Raw genomic sequence first — 22,249 nt, forward strand, 5'->3', positions numbered from 1 at the left:
TAAATCTATGTAAGAATAAATTGGGTACATTTTTGTCAATGTCTAGGACGACCAGTACGTTAAAAATCAATCGAATGAAACTAATAGAACCAAAAATAGTAACTAAAAGTACACGACTGAAACAGTCAATAGTAAGAAGTAATTAATTACTAAAGAGTCCTTAATACCTATAACAATGTTAGGGAAATTTCGTCTACATTCCTGTTAATATTGACCAACATACATATAATGAAGAAATAGTCCGAAACTATCGGATAAATTGAACAACACAAGAATATTGAATGGATAACCTGAATTTAAGAGATCAGTTTGCAAACGCAACTATAAATTAAAGTGGAGGGTGGCTAATAGATTCAGAACGAGGGACACCTCAATGAAATTAGTCAAATTTGTAGTGATTTTATTTATTCGTCAAAAGCCAATATTCAGATAGGACAACATCTGTTGGGTCCTCTAGAATAATATATAATAAGCTAAAAAAGCAATCGTACGGAAATCAGAAAATTTATGAAATATTCACAAAATAAATAAAGGCTTATTATCGCAAGAGTCGGCAGAACAATTTAATTGCAAAATACAATCTGGAAAATCGCCCTTCTGATTGCAGCATCACGAGTAACAACTGAAAATATTCGAGGCGTTCCATCTAAAAGTGATTTGTTGATTTTTGAACAGGAAATTTTTATTAAAAACGTTATTTTCGCCTTTTTGGAATTGTGATTACAAGATTTTCTTATAAATTTCCGGGAGAATGAAAATCCTCGGTGGCGTTTTATGCATCTCCGCAAATTTTTCCGCCCGGTAGTATTAACCGTTGCTAAAAACATTATATTTCTTTGTCGGCACCGTTAAAAAGACTTATAGAAGGTTTTTATGTAAATAAGTTCGCAGAGGGTGACGCAAATATTTTTGACGGTACACTCAAAAGGGTGAACACAAAAGAGGCGAATTCTTTAGAACGCTGACATTAAACGAAATGCCTGAAGAGTGTTAAATGCGAGCGGAGGTATTTTTTCTCCGTTTTGTCCATCGAGCTACGCCTCGTCTACCTTAATTCGTTTAGTATTTAGTGAATTTTGCCTCATTTTCCTACATCAATTTCTCTATCAGCTTTAGTAATTCCACATATATATATATATATATATATATATATATATATATATATATATATATATATATATATATATATATATATAAGACACTAATTGGAAGTAAGCTGGATTATTGAAATCAATGCTACATCACTGCAGCTCCCTCCTATGTGAGGAGACGTAACCCAGTCCAGAATGCTGCCTTGAGAATTATACTGGTAGCATAACACCCTTCAATGTGCGGCAGATATTCCATCACTTGGATCAAGGCGAGATCTCCTTCTCATGAATTATGGAAGCCCCCTCCAATTTCATTCAGAGCTGAGCCAATTCATCTATTTCTTCTCTAACAACTTAGACAACAATGCTACAGTAATAAAGCATACGAGTCCCTCATCATTATTTATGGCAGTACTCTAATATATCCATAGACCTGTCCATGAAGCTACTAAATAAATACTATATTAGCCTCTCCATAGGAAAACAACTCTTTGCCCAGACACTTGAGGAGAATTTCCCGAATCACCTCACCATTTATACGGATGGTTCTAACCAGGAAGATTTCGTGGGTGCTGCATACAGATCAAGTCTACTAGATGAGCACTTTTGGCTTCCTACTATTATCAGCATTTTTTCTGCGGAGCTTATGGCCATTTCTGTCCTGGATAGGTCATTAATAGGGGGGCCAATACTTATAATATTAGACGCAATCAGTTCTTTGGAGAGTCTGATTTAACTAAAGACAGTCCACCCTCTAGTTAATCAGAGAACTACATACAGCTCTAGGGTGGAGGGGAGTAAGGTTAAATGATTTATGGATTCCCTCTCATAGAGGAATATCTGGTAGCGAAACAGCTAACTATCTGGCGAGCAGAAATGAAGATTCAATTAAACTAAACGTGCTATTTAGCAAGGTGGAGGCTAAAACACACATAAAGACTCTATACAAAAATATGGATCAACTAAATTGGAATCTCTTTATGGAAAATAACAAGTTGTGGGAGATCAAAATGGTCTTCCATCAATCTCCCAATATTAATAACTTTCAAAATGAGCATATTTGCTCTGCTGCGAATAGGACATAGCAGACTAACCCATGAGCATTTCTTAAAAATGAGAGAGTCTCCACTATGTGATCAATATCAAATATAACAGAGCGTCATGTACATCTTTCTGGTCTGTAAAAAACTTGAAATACTAAGATAGCAGCTTCGGGATGCCAATGTCACTAGAGCAACTGGTCCAACCCAACCACCTGGACATACTTCTACTGATTTTGAAAAACGAGAAGATGAGTGCCCCATCAACTAAGTGACAGGCAAATGTAATTTCGAAGAATCTTATCGAAAAATAGTATTTCAAAAGTAGAATTGGAAGCCATACCTCCATCGAATAGTAACTGGTTATAAGAAATGCATGGAAAATGGAACCGGAATGGCCTGATATAGTATAAACTGTTTCTGACGAAAATCTGACGAAATACTTAATGGTGATCCCTACCGACAACAAATGATCAATGGTTTCTAAATTGCATTGATCGAAAAACGTCCAGTATATGCCCGAAGACACTGTGATTTTACATCATGACATTGCGCCATTGTAAAGCACTTGGATGGGACATATTATCACCCTGTCATAGTCTCCAGACCATTGTCCATCCATCTATCAACTTTTCGCATCAATTGGACGCGCACTCGTAGAGCAACACCTCGTCAGTTTCGAAAATGTTAGAAAATGGCTCGAGGAATAAAACTATTCCTTTAAAGATTTTTTAGAAAATAAAAATAAAAACACCTGGTACATTAATATATACATGCAACCAAATGATCAATAACAATAAATAAAATCAACGTTTGCATGGAATACTTAATTTTGGAAAACAACACTTTAAATTGTTAACGTTAACTAAAAGTGGAAAAAATTACCGCTTAGCTATTAGAACGAAAAGCAGAAATAGAAAAAACAAAACAGGCCAGATGAGATTCGGTCGAGACATTGTGTCAAAATTACAGTTTTTTCTGAGAAAACGATTCAGATGAGAATCCACAAAATTATCTCAATATAGCTAAAATAATATATTACAAATATATATAACATTGGAGAACTTCAGTATCATAGCTCCCTCCCTGAAGATGCTATATCTAATGATTGCGAAACATACAACACCAGAATAAAAACTCTTCAATCAGATAATTAAAAGTTTCCATGCTCCGGTTACATGGTAATCGTGGTAAGCACGAATTAAAAGAGAGAGAGACTTGAAGAATTCCCTCGGAGAACAAAAACAATAAATTAAGATCTTCGCCGGGCCTGGGTCGTGTAACAGGCAGGTGTGAAAATTGGATCCGAACTATTATTCGTAAAACTTCGGTAGCCTGCTTAATCACTCAAAACTTGCTTTTATCAGATCCCGGCTTGATTGAAAATTATAATTATCGTCTTTGTGCCCTTAAGGCATCTATTTTAGCTGCGGCCCGTTATAAACTTCTATAAGTTTGTCAAAATTCATCAGTGGTGTCCTCGTTTCCACCGGGTCTTATTCCATATCGATCAAATACCTCAGCTTGCTGCAGAAGTTAAATTAGTTTAAAGGTACACTAGATCTCTGAAATAAAAGAAATGAAACTATATATATGATTTCACATATAGATTAGTCGTGGTACTTATATTATAAAGCAGATTTTTTTTTAATCAACTTAATGTACCTTTTATCAATACATGTGGGACTGTTTGCAGATTGAAAAAGTTTAAACATTTCAAATTTATATAACCAAATTAAAGAACACATTCAAAAAAATTCTGAACACCGACACCCAACACCTACAAAGTGTACACAACAATTCTAAATTAAATTACTCACTCAAAATATATATATTAAACATATGAGTTTTGTTATCATAGAAAAATGTACACAGAACAAAATATGGTTATCATAATTGGATATATTATAATAAAAGTTTGTAATTTCCATCGTTTTAAAAGTATTTCAGAATTCATGTATATCAAAAAATTACCAAAAAATTAGTTAGCCTTAAAAGACACATTGTTTGAATTTAAATTCCAAGGGGTACAAGAAAGGCATCGATCATCGATGGCCAATACTTAAAAATAGTATATAAGGCTCCTAAGCTATGAATAAAGTTTAGCTATCAAACAAAAAGTACATATAATATAACGTGGCTATCATAGTTCAATATATTATAATAAATTTTTCAGTTTTTACCATTTAATGATAAATCAGAATTTATGAATATCAGAAAATTTAGCCAAAAATTAGATAGCCTTCTTACATACTTCTATTGAATTTAATACTACGTAATTAGACCAGATAGCATTAACTTATCATATCATTGATAGCATCAATATGCAATGTGTTACACTCGTTGACATTTATTCTCCTTCCTCTGCGTCTACTTATTTATATTATTACTGGCGCATTCCAGTTTTCACGTTGCTTCTTTGATATAGTATCCAATAAAACGTATTGCAGTGTCAACAACAATTGTAGCCCTATTAACATTTTCTATTTTTATTATATCACATGTATAGGGTAAGTCAAGGACACAAAAGACTATCTTGCAGAGGTTGCTTTTCTTTGCTTTTGCTTCTTTCATTGTTAGGTAAGCTTCATCTTGCTTAACTTTCAAAATTCGGTCTCGGAGATGGTATAAGGGTTCAACGTATTGCTTCGGTTTTTTATGGTGTTTATATATGAGTACCTTATGCCAAACTTTATTGAAGGCTTGCGTTATGTCCAGGAGTGTATCTGAGCCAACTTTTTTCTCTTCATATGCTTTCTCAATAATGTCTGTTATTATTTGAGCCAATAACTTCAGTCGTTTTATAAACATCTGGGAGATGTTTTAATTGTAAAGCTGCGTTAAAAGTTAGTGAGTATTAAAATTGTATTTATTGGTAGATTTTTCAGAACTTATTCGGTTAATTCATAGCCTAGTTTTTTTTTTATTAATATCACTTCCTATAATTTTGGAGACTCTTGCTGTAACAAATTTGATCCTAAGATTTTCACTATTACTGATCAATAAAATATGTTGAAAAAGGTTTGTTCTAGTTGATTGATGGCTTCAGCTTTTTGTGATGACTGGTGGAGTTAAGCTTGTGGAATTTATAATGGCTTTCCAAAATGAACACTCTGTTTACTTGTCATCTGTTCAATATCTGGATTCAAATATTTCACCTCTTAAATTTTCCTTAACCTATTTCTAAGCAGTAATAATCTTCAAAAGTTTGTAAGCAAGTTATTCATACCAAGAAACTCAAAGATTCTTCAGGAAACGCGAATACAGCTTACAAATCCAAAGCCTCTAAAGCTACTACATACTACTACTACCAGACTTAAGCTTCGGAATTTAAACTGTACATTGCAAAACCGAACTAAAAATAGTTGCTGGATGAACAAATTTTGAGAATTTCTAGCATTAATTTTAAACGGTTTGTCTAAGAGACCAGTTTTAGTGTAGAATTAGATACCAAAAAACAAACTGCATTATAAAAGTTGACATACCCAGCCAATAAAAAAAAACCAATACGATTCGACGCTATATATTTGATATCATACGTAAATAGTACCGAGGCAAACGGACTCAAATTACACAAAACTGTTCGCCGGTCTTATTACCGCATTCTCTTGATCCAACAACGGTCTCGTCTAAAGCAAACAAACTACGTCAAACGCAGTAAACGGAAACGGGTATATAAAACGGACAAACACGTCGGAACTGGTCTCATTAAAAGCGATTATTGCAATATATGACGTGTTGGTTGCAGGTCGCGCCACAGATGTACTACCTATATTGTGCACAACTAAAATATAGACCGGTTGGGTCGATGTGTTGTCATAAGCTGGACCGCAACACGCTTGGCTTCCATTTAAAAACGTTTTAAACAGCTCGCGAGATCTTGAGTGGGCATTTTATTCGATTTTTGAGAGGATTATTACTACAAATATATCTAAATCGTTGATAATAAAAAAATAAACGTGGGAAAATTGTAATTAGGGCTTCATTTTTAATTATTTGTGGTTGTTCATCATTGAATTTTCATATTTAAATTATTTGTTGTATTTATTAATAATTTCATTCATATCTCTATTTCACTAAAACTAAGATAGATATAAAACTTACAATTCTTACATTAGAAAACTTTACTTATTCTGACTTTGATATAACACTAAAATTGACAGAGGAGTTTTTCTTTTCCTCCTTTATGTTATGTGTGATTGTGCTAGTATCAAAATATATGCTAATGTTATTGCACACAGTTACACATATTAGAAATTACAAGCATACGTATTAGAAAATGATCTCAATGAAAACTCAATCAAAATTACTTATTCAGATTCTATTTAATGAAGATTTTAGTTTTACCATCATAAAAAAGTACATAGAATATGGTTATCATAACTGAATAAATTATGACAAATATTCAGATTTAATGGTTGGATGGAACTAGATTAAATTTATAAGCTAGGTACTATTTCAAAACATTTATTTTACAGAAAAAAAATTAATTTACATAATCAGAACATATTTAATGAAAATTTGAGGTTTTATATCATATGAAAATTTCCATAGAACATGGTTATCCTAATTGGATAAATTATGCCAAATTTTAATTTTCAAATGTTGAATGATAATAGAGTAAGTATAATTTACGCTGAGTACTATTTCACATATTTAACATAACAAATGATAATTAAACTTACTCATTTATTTATTAGAACTCAAGATTTGACTTTTGCAATAACACAAAAAAATTGAATAGCACTTTTCATCATAACAGGATAAATTATGACACATTTTTAGTGTATATCGTGAAGGAGTACTAGACTACGTATCTATTATGGGTACTGTTTCTATTTAATAGTTAACTTGCGGCCATACTTGCCGAATATAGTAACGTGTAACTAGCGATGTTACAAGAAATCGTTGCCAGTGAAAATGATTATTATATTGACCTGAAGACTTTTTGTTAAATTCTGATGATAGAAAATGTGTCAAGAGACTTCATAATCAATTTGTAACCAGTTAAAGGTCCAGTCATAATACTAGTAGTCGAGAATCCTGCCGAAGCGATATTTTGATGAAGCTACACGGACAAATCGGTCCTCGCAATTAACAGTGGTCGAATTTAAGAATCGATTAGGCGAAGTATTTAAGTCAACAAGAATGGTAATTGAGTGTAGCGATTCGGCAACTTCAGAAATCCCCGAAGGTTCTTGGATTACAAGTTAGCACTCTTGGGCAGATCCCGCGATTAGAAGATCTGGAACAGGTTAAATCAAATTAGAGCGACTACGTCGGCGTATAATACGGATCGTATAAATCAAATTATAGTAAATTTCTCAATCCTCTTAAGACAAACCGTTCGCTCGGAACATTGATAAACCGTGGTCCGAAATTAAGCCGCGTGATATAGTCGAAAGGGTTATTCCACGCCCTATTTCATTCCCTAATGTAGGTTTTCCTAGTCTGACCGCGCCGCATCTCCGAAACTATTTCTCATCTCCCGACCTGGAGCAATTAATTTCTTACTTCGGGCGCAAAAATGTCGTTCCGTCAGTGGGACGGACTTGGACGGTGCCGATGGCGATGTGAAAAGGTCGTGAAACCGCTTTCGGGGCGATAGACAAAGTGGGGGAATTTGGCTGCGGTAGGCTGCCCGGTCTATTAGGGATTATCCATCGAAATCTCTTAAATATAACGGCTGAAATATCGGAATGGTGTGCTGTGCCAATGCTACGATATGGACTGATACGGCACCATATATCCGTTCATTATTCAAACGATTAGAAAATTTTATTCTACGGCAGCCCTATAAATTATATAAATCAATGATATTAGTACATTTTATTAAATTGGAACTTGTGATATATTAAACAATGTTGTACCACAAAATAAAAATTATCTAATAAAGATTTGAATTTTATAGTAAAATTGCGCAGAATACGGTTATCGTAATTCGATAAATTTTGAGAAATTTAAATGGCGGGCTAATGATATAATTAAATATATTATACTCTAAGGTGATTAAATGCAACGGTTGTTCAATGGTTGGAAAAATATAATTTTATTTAATTTTAATTTTAGATATAATTTAGATCAGATGGTTTTATTATTTTAAGGCTGTGTCCTGCTCTGGTGGTATCCAAAAGTTGCAATACTTCAATATTCTCATGAGAATGGAGCCTCTCCTTATGCCCCCTTGCAATTCCCTTGATTTCTTGACTGACTGTGAGTATCTGAAGGTCTCGAAATAGGTAGTCAGTCCTGTGGTATTTAGGTGCGCCCACAATACTTCTTAGGACTTTGTTCTGAAAAATTTGTATTTTGTTTATGTTACTCTTTGCAGAACATCCATATGTCCATGTAGGTTTCAGTATTTGCTTATATAATAACAATTTATTATGTACTGATAATTGTGATTTTCTTCCAACTAGCCAATACATTTTCCTATATTTCAATTTAATTCATTTTCTATTCTTCTTTATATGTTCCTTCCAGCGAAATTTTGTATCAAGATTCATTCCGAGATATTTAGCGTTGCTGCTATATACACCCTTAACGTTATATGGCATTTTGCATTTATTTTCTACTGTACTGACCTTTTTCCCGATCGCACTTTCATTTTTTATTTTAAAAACAGCCTTTAAAGTCTTATCGTTAGAGTTTTTTTAACGCCGCATTTGTGACATAGATGTTGTACTTTTTGTTTCGCTTCATTCGTCTTTCCCGACACGTTTTATTCTGTAAAAATCAAACGTCGACTGGAAATAATTAATAAATTATAAAATTTTATAATTCTTTTTATAAAGCTTCAAATGTGTATATTCATTTTTAGATATTTTTTCGATAATTCGAAAATATACTTTAGTCATTTGTATTAAAATTACTATTTATAATATAGTCTAATGCAGTATTACATATATAACATATAACATATACATACAGTATATAATTATCTGACCGTTATCCACAACTGCATAACTTAATCAGAGAAACATAGACTACAAAATTTTAACCAAGATGATTCGCCTTTCTAAAAACATTTTTAATTAAAATTCTTCTATTTCTATGATAAATATTTAAACATTTCCATGGCTCATTTCAAATTCCATATTATAAGTCATCTGAGACAAGGGACAAATCAAATATACGTACATTTACGACACATTGTTCATACGTGTAATGATAATATTTAAATAAATCTTCTAACAATAATAAATTAAAGGTCCACGCAGGCTCGAGATATAATCTTTTATCCGGCAGAAAAGCTTCAGCTTTAACTTTAATTAACGTACGTAAATTTGTTTCCGACACACAATAATAAATTATACACTGGGGTGGGTATCGCTCGAACAGTTCCGTTGCCCCCCATGCATACCGAATTATTCTCTTGTGAGATAGTGTTATGTTTGGAAAATCCGCCAGATTCGAGATTCGAGGTTTAAGGAAAGTTTCGTCTTTCATTATCTATCTTGAAGGAAACAAAAAGTGTTTTATCTCTTTTTTTTGTTTCGTGTCGTCGACTAATATGAAAAAGTGCGTAAGCGAACTTGGAAGGAATTTGTCAAGCTATTTCGGATAGTAGCGTTGAGAAGTGGAATAAAGTATATACAGGGGATGGACAAAATAAGATGAACATTTTCCATATACACAATATTTATTTATTGTGCCAATATTTCCTTTTAAACAGCTGCAGTTTCTCATGAAATATATTCATTGAGTGACTGACTAGTTTCCAACAAACTGAAATGTTACTAGACTAAGTATTATCTATGCTGAGAACCACTTAAAAACATTTATTTTAACAAAAACAACATTAAAATTACTCATAGTTTTAATGAAAATTTAAGTTATTTCGTGATAAAAAAAATTATGTCGAACGTGGTTATCATAATTGGATACATTATGACAACTTTTCAGTTTTAATCTTTGAATGATACTAGACCAAATATCATCTATGCTGAGTACAATTACAAAACATTTATTTGACAGGTAATTATTAAAAAGATATGAACAAAATAAGTTTGGTGCAGCAGCTGTAGTTTTTCACGAAATATATTCATATAGTACTTAACTAATTTCCAACGAACTGTTGTCCCATTCTTGTATCAAAAACATTCGCCAAAAACAGTTCAATTATGTTAAAAAATATTTGATAATATTCTGATGTTCCTCAATCCAAGACTAAGTTTTTGGCTGTGTATGTCGGTGCATTATCTTCTTGGCAAATGGCAATGTTCACCAACAATGTGCTAGTCAAGATATCCATTCGCAGTAATTCGGCCAATGATGTGAATGAGAGGATCAGCAGAATACAATGATATTACCAGCCAAATCATAAAGAAATTTCCCTATACCCGGCTATAAGTAGCAAGCAGATCGGATAGTATGGTCCTTTTACATTATTAGAGTTCTTACATTAAATCGGTTCTAAATTGTGTTTACCGTGGCAGTTCTATGTTGTCTCGCTACAGTTCTTTTAATATCGCTACAGTACTGTTGCTGTGGATTCGGTCTCTCGTGAAAAGCTAAAAAAAAATCTGGGAGATCAGACATTTCACTGATCGCTTGTTTAAACTGTTGCTTATTAAAATGCTCATATAATAATTCTGGTCATTTTCACTCCTGAGTAATATGGAGTCATATATAAAAATATTCATGAAATGAGTATCTGCCTAGAAAGAACATTTCTGTAAAGTATATCGATTTCTAGTAAGGTAAATTTGAGATGTTTTCTTAATTGCTTCTTTTTTCTTCAAATGAAGCCAAAAATCCTTTTAATAATTTTTAAAGTAGCACTCAAGTATATTTTTATCCTATTTATTGCGACGTATAATTTAATGTTCTTTATTGTTTACTTCTCCGAAGTATGTAACTGTAATATATAGATTATTTATTTAAAATTTGTTTTAAAATAAATCTGTGTTTCCATTTGTGAAGCTTCCTTTCATAGCGATTATAAACAAGGTTTACACAAAAGACGAAAACTTTGCACTCTATTGTATGACGATTGTTAACAAGAATTTTATTAATTACATTACATTAATTACAAATCATGTTTGACTATTATTTGTATAAAAGTCTGTATTTGGTAAAACAGATATATTGTTTTTGTCCCTATCTCTCTTCTCTTAAGTTATTTATGGTCATTCAGAAATACTAAACAGTGCTTTATACAGTCTGATTCATTAATATTTTTGCGATAGGAAGTTCTTACCCTAATGTGATTATCTTACTTCCATGACATACGTCTGCTTGCATATTTTCAGAGTATTTGCAATGCGCAGACAACTTACTATGCCTTTAAAAATTTTAACTTAAATTTACTTCTTAAATGTTCGTTAAGTTTTCATGAAACAACTTCGTATTAAAATAATGCCTAATTGTTAGGGCTACTGCTATTTAATAGACTGTATCCTACTAAATTATTAAATAACCCAGTAATTTATTTAAGCCCCAGCATCAGTAGGACCACCTCTAACAGTTTGTGAAATTTGTAAAAAACAAAACTACGAACTTCTCACTTTCTGTAACTTCCAGAAAATATTTCAGATATATCTCAAAGTTAACTAATGGTCTTTATATAATGACTTCACACTTCACATATTGAAATATTTCTTCACCATATTTCTTCTATCTAATAATATTTATTCAAAATTACGGTTATTCTGTGACTAAAATATATGAATACTTTCCAAAAAAAAAATCGTTTGTAAAATTTACTTCATATACGAATATGCAGTTATATCCACCCAAAATAATGTCAGCATTAATATTCTTGGAATATAATGTCGGAAAATCAATAACCTCGTACAATTGTTTTAACGTTCTGATCTGGTTGGATGAAATAACATCCAAAAATTACAAATAGACTTAAAATAGAAACAAATTGTTTCACACTCTACTTAACTCATTGAGTATAGTTTTGTGCTAATACTTTAAACTATACGCTGATATAATTAGTTATATTTATAGACAATTCATTTCTTCTAGAGCACAAACCCTTGACCCTTCTTTATTAGATATTCTTATTGTCGAATATTTTGTGCTCCACGAGCTTATTGAACAAATTAGTAGTTTATATAAACCCCAACGAAAGGGCCACCTCTAACAGTTTACGAAAAATAAAACTGTAAACTTCCTACTTTCTGTAAACTTCAGAGAAACTTTCAGATATATCTCAAAGTTAACTGATGGTCTTTGTATAATGACTTGATACTTCACATATTGAAATATTTCTTCACCATATTTCTTATATCTAATAATATTTATTCAAAATTACAGTTATTCTGTGACTAAAATGTATGAATACTTTCCAAAATAAAATCCTTTGTAAAATTTACTTCATATTCGAATATGCAGTTATATCCACCCAAAATAATATTAGCATTAGTATTCTTGAAATATACTGCTGGAAAACCAATAACCTCGTACAATTGTTTTAACGTTCTGATCTTGTTGGATGAAATAACATCCCAAAAATTACAAATAGAGTTTAAATAGAAATAAATTGGTTCACACTCTACTTAAATCATTGAGTATAGTTTTGTGTTAATACTTTAAGCTATACGCTGTAATAATTAGTTGTATTTATAGACAATTTGTTTCTTCTAGAGCACAAACACTTGACTCTTCTTTAATAGGTATTATTCGAATATTTTGTGCTCCACGAGCTTATTGAACAAATTAGTAGTTTATATATACCCCAACGAAAAGGCCAAATAAAACTGTAAACTTCCTACTTTCTGTAAACTCCAGAGAAACTTTCAGAAATACCTCAAAATGAACTCCTAGTCTTAGTACAATTGCTTCACCAATTAAAGCAATGCCCCAGCTTTGCCGAATTTATTTTATTCATTATAAACACTGCAGCGGAACTTATTTCGTCCGGAATGAAACGGTTTACAGTCCGGTCGCATCTTATTTCTAATCTAGCGCGACATCTATTTAAATAAAAAGCAACAACGATCGAACAATTAAATTAGAAAAAGAACGGGTGCAATAAGTTACTAAATGAAACAGGAGCGAGACCCGAATAGCAAGCGACGTCATTTTGTTAGTCTGGCAGAGGGGCACGTACTCCATCTTAATTCAATTAAAGATGGTTGGCACCGGACCGACACGCCACGGAAACACGTCACCGTTTTTCTTTGCGTTCGAGTTTCATGAGGCCCAGAGATATTCTGTGAAGGTGTAGCATCATTTTCAGTTAACATTGGTTTAACGAAAGTAAACCTGTACATGTGCCGTTCGCCTACAATCAGACCTTACAAACACCAATAACATTAAATAATGTTATCATTCCATATAGTAACAACACGAAATATCTTCATTAAATGAAATAACTTCGCTGGAAGGAACATATAAAGAAAAAAAAAGATCTGGAATTCAAATGAAAATGTATTGGCTAATTGAAAGAAAATCACGATTATCAATACATAATAAATTGCTATTATATAACCTAATACTGAATGGGAATGTTCTGCAAAGAGTAATGTAAACAAAATACAAATTTTCATAACAAAGTCCTGAGAAGTATTGTGGGCTCACCCAAATGGTACAGGACTGGCTACCTATATCCAGACCTTCACATACCCACAGTCAGTCAAGAAATGAAAAGAATTGCAAGGAGGCATGAGGAAATACTCCATTCTTATGAGAATATTGAAGTATTGCAACTTATGGATAACACCAGAGCAGGACACTGACTCAAAACAATCAAACCATCTGATCTTGTGTAGTGCAGTGAGATATATATATATATATATATATATATATATATATATATATATATATATATATATATATATATATATATATATATATATATCATTTCAGTCCTCCTAGTTATATATCTAGATTTAAATTATCATAAAGACAAATTGTTGTTTAATCCTAAACAACTAGTAGCAATGTAATCATTAACTAACAAAAAAAACTTAAAATTGTCCTATTCAATGCTGGGGAACATTTAAACGTAGATATAGACAATTTTTAAGTACTAGTGATATCCTTGTAGTAGAAATTTGACCACAATTTATAAAGTTAATTATGTTTCTCTATCTCACTGACAGACATTTTATTGTAAATCAAGGCGATGAACATACCGAATTAAATCCCATATATTCAGGAGTTCCGCAAGGTAGTGTACTGGGTCCAGTACTGTATCTTCTGTATACGGCTGATCTGTCCACCACAAAAATAACTACTGTGGCAACATATGCAGATGATACAGCAATCTTAGCATCCCATGAAGATCCAGTCACAGCATCAATAAACCTACAAACCCACCTGGAGCAAATACAATTATGGTTGAAGACATGGCGCATTAAAGCCAATGAATCAAAATCCACGCATATAACGTTTACCCTGCGTAGAAGAACATGTCCTCCAGTGAACATCAATCATCGTCAACTCCTCCAAGCAGAGCATGTTAAATACCTTGGTATGCATTTAGATCGACGCCTAACCTGGAAGAAGCACATACTCTCTAAACGGAGACAACTAGGACTAAAATTATATCAAATGTATTGGCTCATTGGGCGCAAATCCAAGTTATCATTAGATAACAAGGTATTGCTGTATGAGTCTATACTCAAGCCCATTTGGACATATGGGATTCAACTATGGGTTACCGCTAGCAAATCTAATATATCCATCATTCAACGGTTCCAAAATAAGGTGTTGCGTGCCATTGTTGATGCTCCGTACTATATTTCAAATAAAGTGATACAACGCGATATTCCTCTAGAACCTATAACGAGTGTAATCCAACGTGTTTGTGTGAAGTACTTCGAAAGAGTGTCAGTGCATCCCAATGTACTCGCTAATCAACTAAATATGCGACGTGATAGTGAAGTGCGTAGACTAAAACGTTTAACACCACCTGATCTGATTACTGGACATAATTAATTAAGATAATATTTTATACAGAAGATTGCTTAATGAAGTGATTTTCTACATGCCATGTATATATAATATAAACAGAAGAAATACTTATTGCCAATAGGGCAGATTGTGGACTCACGAAGAGTAATAAAAAAAAATGTTTCTCTCGTAATATAGTAAAGAGAATAACTTAAAAACAATGCGTTAATATTACAAAAACTTGTATTGACAATATTTTCAATATGAGATCAGAAATAAATTTGATATATAACATTAATTACTGTCACAAATGTCTGTATATTAAAATATATCGCAAGTACTAACACACACTAACCTTTTTTAAATGGTATATAATTAGATTTTACTTCACAACCTTTTATTATAACATTCATTCATCACTGAATGTTATAACAAAAGTATCTTGAACAAGTGTATTTTCAGAACTGCAATAAATTCAGCGCATCAGATATAAGTACTCATTAACCATAAATATATAATATTAAATGAAGTGATACATATTGGAATATTAGTTAAATAAACAACCAACACATTTCGTTTTTTACAATATAGAAATTATATTAAAGTAATATATTTATAATCATTAAATAAACTACTGACTTCTCAAAACTTAAATGCCTATAAAGTGAATAATTAAAATAATTGGTAAAAGATTCAAAAAATAAATTGTCATATACATATTTTATTACATTAATCGTTAAACATCTTAATATTTATCAGCTGATTAAAATATTTACCAAATTACTGTTAAAAATCTTTTCCTTTCTTCCATTTATCCTACGTGTTCCGTCTAGGCAAATTATGTAGGTATTTTCACTTTATCTGTATATTTTCATATATATTAATATTAATATTATTTTTTATCTTTTCTACCTATTTATCACCTAAAATATATACTGAAAGACAATAAATTAAAAAAAAAACAGGCTTATTTGATAAAAACTTAATTTATTTTATGTTAGCTATGATTTTATGTAATATTCTGGAATCTCACCAATCTATGACTTTTTTAAATCTACTTCTTCCTACTTTGTCTCATTTCCCACATTAGGACTAATAACACACATAGAAAATGAGAAATTACAAGATAGATACATTAATTAATACATATTTGCATATAAGGTCAACTCAACGACATATAGTCTTTCTAATAAAACAGTCAGTGCACGTCATCGGTGACATCAGTGGGTGAATCAGTCGATAAAATTTGATTTGTGTTGGTATTGGTCGACACTATTGTCAAATGTCTACAAAATTCTTTAAAACATTACTGGTAATTATTAGAGGTCGCAAACATGTTAGCAATTACAAATAAAAGCCTTATTTGTTTAAATAAATGCCTCTATTCGACAAAAATACTGGTTTATTCTTCCGATAGGCAAGACAAGGTCGTGTGTCAATGTCAATCCAAGAGAAACTGTTCTGGAACCATTCGATGGTGTTGACATCGCTTAGTTATGCTGTCTTAGTATCTGATTGTTGTACAGGGATTGGATATTGGATTTAAATCCTAACATACATATATTTATAAATTCTAAAATTTATGAACTAAAAAAAATCAAGCTGTATCATTATAGAGTAGAAAAAAACATTTTTCCAATTTATATATAATGCCTACGCGGGTGTTATGAAACTCCGACTTTTTCTTTTTTTTTTACTCACGCCGCTGTCAGAAAGTCGGCTTTGAAATACGAACAAATTCGAACAAATTAGTTCATACCGGGGCGAAAGTTTTCAATGAAATTTGATCTATCTCAATTCTTATATTGTTACATAACTGCTTTTGAAGTCCTGCGGTAACTTCATACGTGATCGAACCGAGCGGGGAGGGAGAGAGAGACAGAGAGAGAATGGGAAACGAAATTGTAAATTGCGAAAGCTTCGGCCAGATCAAAATCGAGTTGCACTTTATTGCCGCGGAAGATCTACACGCGAAATTGCATTTCAGTTACGTACGTCACATAAAACGACTACAGAGAGAATACATTTTTCTGAGTTTATTTACTAAAAATGTTTTCAAAGTGATACTATTCTATTCTTGATGGAATATATCCCTCACAAAGTATGAAAAGTATGATATGATATATATATAATCTATGTTTAGATGACATTTTTACATATATCGGGTTTTTCTTTCACAGCTGTATGAAACTAGCCCCGATAAAGCAGACACATTAATGTATTGTCTCCACAATTATAGAGAGAGTATTTTTTTCTAAATTTATTCACTAAAGATATTTTCATAGTGAAACTATTCTATACTAGCTGAGAAATATCCATTACAGACGCTGAAGTATATATATATATATATATATATATATATATATATATATATATATATATAAGGGTAGTTCTTTCTCTGTTTTGCAATGAGTGAAACTAACAAACAACTTCCAGTAAATCCATTATCTTCACTAGAGTTATACCATACCAGTTCTCTGGTTTTTGATGGTAAACAACATATTTTAATAAAGCTATACATATATATATATATATAATTACTTTAATTTAAAGTTTGTTTATTGTTTCTTCCAGAACATAAAGATTTGACATTCATTTTCTACTTCAAACGCTTTATACTACTGACCCTGAACGTTATCTGTATAATATATACAATTACAACTTTTATTTGTACTATTATGTATATATATTTATATCTATTTATTTTAATTTCAGCTCTAAAACCAAAAATGAAAAGCCACTACCGAGGCCACAAGATGGCTGTTTGGTTAAATCTGATTCCGCAACTCCATCAGCCAGGCGATGAGGACGTCAACATGCGACATCATCATTTTTACGAGAGAGAACCTCACTACTATGCTGGTGAGTTAAAAATAGAACTAGACGAAACCAATTTATAATATTTTATGACTATTTCTACAACTAGTTCAACTTTCTATATAAAAAAGTATGTTTAGGTGAATTCCACACAACATTTCATTAGTAATTAATATACCGAACATTGTGTGTTAAATAATCAAACTTTAGTTCCTCAAGCGTTCTTAATCAAGAAATTGTTTGTTGCTTTATTAAAAAACTTATTTTAAAAAGGTAACATTAGCGCAGACCAATCAGTAGGCCATAAAAATGTTTAAACAAGCCTGCAATTATCAAGATATAATATAAGCTGATAATATAGAATTGTCCTAAATAAATGAAACAAAATCATGTAAGTAGTTAACAGACAAATCAGACCTCCAATATATCAAAGAAATAATAATGCCGAAAATAAAATGACAAAACTATAAAAATATCATAGAAAAAACAAGCTCGGCTTGTAAAATTGTATGCAACCATACCAGACTAAACATTACTCAGCTGGTTCAATGTGTAATTAAAAAACCAAAGTGATAAACAATACACACCGTATTTGGGAGACATTATGCCTTTAGATTAATATTGTAATATTCACAACCATGTGAAGAACGGTTAACATATTGTGGAAAGGTCCAAATTTCAATAAATAAACGAATATCAGGTGAAAAAGCAAGTTTTACATCATTATTATTTCTTGTATCTTCAGGAATATTTATTGTGTAACAAACATATTTATTAACTCTTCGCTTTTTCTATGAATACTGCGAATGGAGTAGAATTTATCATTTCATTATTTTCAAATATTTTTACCTCATTTAGAATATGAACAACATTCAGCATAATAAGAAAACAGAACACACCAACAACAAAAAACAGATAGCATAAAGCCTCAACTGGAAAATAAAGGAATAAAATAGAATAGAAAAAGGAAGTAGCGCAAAGACAAAAAGATAAGAGAAGATAAGAAAGAAAGACATAAAGGAAAGAAAATATCTAATAAGAACAAGATCTCCAAAAAATAAAACAATCAGAGGAAGATAGAGGAAGAAGAAAATACAGAAAAAGGGCAGAAAACTACGACAAAAGCATAGAAAATTAAGAAATTTTGATTTATATATTTACTACATTATTACTAGTCATTGCCGACTAACCTACAATTTGTCTTCACTATAGCTTAAATCTAGGTATATATCTAGTAGAACCCATCAGAAATCGAAGGCTTGTGCTACATCTAAGAATATAGCTTATCGTGCCTTTCTATATATCATTCTATCTTCATAATACCAACTAATGCACAAGATAAAGTAAATGAAGGAAGAATCAAGAAAACTGTAATAGTAAAGGAACAATATATTTTTAACAGAAACCAAAAAAAGATACAAGAATGAACTTAAAAAAACTATAATACATGATAACAATAATTACAAACATAAAAATTATAAAAGGAGGACAAAATAATCACAATAAACACCTGAAATATAAGTTGAAAGTCAGAGAAAAAATGCAGAAAAGAATGAAAGAAATAACATAGGATGTGAAGAGCTAGAAAATAAAAGTTATCAAACAATCAAATCTAAACTAAACGGAAAGTAGACTAATTCTCGCCAAGGCATTCAGAAAGTCAATTATTCATCCATTCATTCGTTAATTTTGCACACCTAATATTAGAAACCCTGATAAAAAGAAACATATTGAATTATAACAGTAATTATTAGAGTAGCATTGTACAAAATAATTACGGGAGTTTTCAAATTTATGTTGAAATAATTCGCGTCGAATTCCATAATAACGTTATGTTTCAAAATTATATTAGGAAGAATGTATAATAAAATTTATATCCCATTAATCGAAAATTGTTTCGGGTCATAAAGCGAATTCAATTTAGCCCAAAACGAAAACTTAATATAACAGCGTTTTCGTGATAAAATATCAAAACCCTGACGATATTAGTTTAAAAATGATCTGGTGAATTTATAAACGACCAGTCGGCATAATTTTATTACAGGAGAAAAAACTCGCGCTTATGGAAAAGGGAGTGAAAAATGCGAAATCACGGATTAGATGGTTTATCCTAAACTCCAAATTTTCATATTTAAAGAATAATGTTCTCGCTAACTCTATTCTTATAAAGCGGTGTTTTAGTATAAATAACGGGGAATTTCAATACAGTCCTCCGGGATAGGTTTAATTTTAATATATATTGCGTCCCTCGGATGTTTTTATGTCATAACTTTTTATCATATACATTCCATTATTATATTTTTTACAAGCAACTAATTATGAAACGTATAAGAGTCAAAACAAAGCTTTTAATTTATTTGAAAACTATTTCATTTAAACGGAAACGGAAAGAACTTGCTTGAATGTCTGTACTACAAAACAAAGAGACATACGAATAAAATACAATATGCCATATATAAAGCTGCAATTGTAACAACTGCAATAATTGCAGCCAGAAGTTACAAAATAGTATTTTAATAAAATATTTTATTTAACAGGTCAATTAAAAAGTCCCCGGCCTGACGCATAGATGGCGCTACTAGAATTAAATACATATATTTTTTAGTTAGCCCTAACCCTCAAAAGATGCCTGTATAAATTTGACATCTGTCGGATCATTAGTTTGTGAATTACAGCATCGTGAGTGAAGCAACTTTTGTTATTGTGAAAAAAATGGATAAAAAGGAATTTCGCGTGTTAATAAAAAATCGATTTTTTAAGGGAAAAATACAGTTGAAGCAAAATCTTGACTTGATGCCGAGTTTCCGGACACTGCCCCAGGAAAATCAACCATCAAGGATTGGTATACTAAGTTTAGACGTGGTGTAATGGGCACCGAAGGCGGTGAACGCAGTGGATTCCCAACAGAGGTTGTTACCGACGAAAACATTAAAAAAATCCACAAAATGATTTTAAATTACCGTAAATTGAAATTGAATGAAATATTAGACACTCTAAAGATATCAACTGAACGTATACATCATATCATTCACGAATATTTGGGTATGAGAAAGTTCTGTGTAAAGTGGGCGCCACACGAGCTCACTTTTAACCAAAAGCAACGACGAGTAGATGATGCAGAGCAGTGTCTGAAGATAATCGAGCGTAATAAACCAGAGTTTTTGCGTCGATATGTAACAATGGATGAAACATGGCTGCATCGTTTCACTCCGAAGTCCAATCGACAGACGCCCGAGTAGACTGCACACGATGAACCCGCATCAAACCGTGGGAAAACGCAATAGTCGGCTGAAAAGATTATGGCGTCTGCATTTTGGGATTCGCATAGAATAATTTTCATTGACCACCTTGAAAAAGGAAGGACCATCAGCAGCGGCTATTTCATAGCGTTATAGGGCCGTTTGAAGGACGAAAACGCCGAAAAACGACCGCAATAAAAAAAAAGAAAGTGCTACTTCACCAATACAATGCACCGTGTCAGAAGTCAGTGAAAACGATAGCAATAATCCATGAACTGAGCTTCGAATTGCTTCCTCATTCACCGTATTCTCCAAATCTGGCCCCCAGCGACTACTTCCTATTCTTAAATATCAAAAGAATGGTCGGTGGGAAGAAATTTTTATCTAATTAAGAGGTGATCGCCGAAACTGAGGCCTATTTTGAAGCAAATGACTACAAAAGTGGTATAAAAAATTGTAATATAAAATAGTTGGATGGTCGCGATAATCAATTGAAGTTGAAGAATTATGTTGAATAAAATAAGAAAAATTGCCAAAAATATGTGTTTTACTATGATAGACCGAAGAATTTTCAATTGGCCTGTTAAATATTAGGTAAAAGTTTAAAGAAATATTTTCGAAACACAAATAAAAACATTGTATAATCTGCCAAATATTATATTTAATAAACAACAAAATAAAGCAATAATACAAATTTTAATAGTAATATAGTGAAATCTTTATTCGTTAAAATATTAAATATAATATATTTAAACTTATCACTTTAATTTCCATCATTAATGAGAATTTTTTTAATGCATATCTAATATGAAAATATATCTAAAATGGCCCTACAAATTACATTTTAAATACATTAGTATTTACTGACATTAAATATGATTAAGCGTTTTAATAAAATTAAGCATAATGCGTTATTTTGGTAGTTAATAAAAATTCAAGATATAGCATTATTAACAAACGAATTAAAATGTATTCCTAACTAGATTGTTAAATAATATTTAGATAACATAACATAACTTTCTGTCTTGCTTACAATATTGCCACATATACAAATAAATTTAACTTCCTTAAAATTTAAATTCCTAGTATTTTTGATATTATATTTTTGGTTTCGAAATAATGTTGATAAACATATGTTAGAGTTTTCAGTTTTCAGAAATAATATTTGTATCTACTTTTCTTTTAATATTCTAATGTCGGCTGAATAACC

General features: G+C 31.5%; 1 protein-coding gene across 1 annotated transcript in view; it reads left to right on the forward strand.

The window, feature by feature from the left end:
• LOC143192337 (neuroligin-4, X-linked) overlaps positions 1-22,249 on the forward strand; it is a 202,458-nt gene that overhangs the window by 155,039 nt on the left and 25,170 nt on the right. The window contains exon 9 of the mRNA XM_076397610.1: positions 17,699-17,845. Within this exon, the coding sequence (XP_076253725.1) occupies positions 17,699-17,845 (147 nt within the window). The remainder of the gene's footprint in view (positions 1-17,698; positions 17,846-22,249) is intronic.

Source organism: Rhynchophorus ferrugineus, unplaced genomic scaffold (assembly GCF_030347505.1).
Source record: "Rhynchophorus ferrugineus isolate W39M unplaced genomic scaffold, kcgeb_rfMv2 rfM3, whole genome shotgun sequence".
Classification (NCBI taxonomy): Eukaryota; Metazoa; Arthropoda; class Insecta; order Coleoptera; family Curculionidae; genus Rhynchophorus; species Rhynchophorus ferrugineus.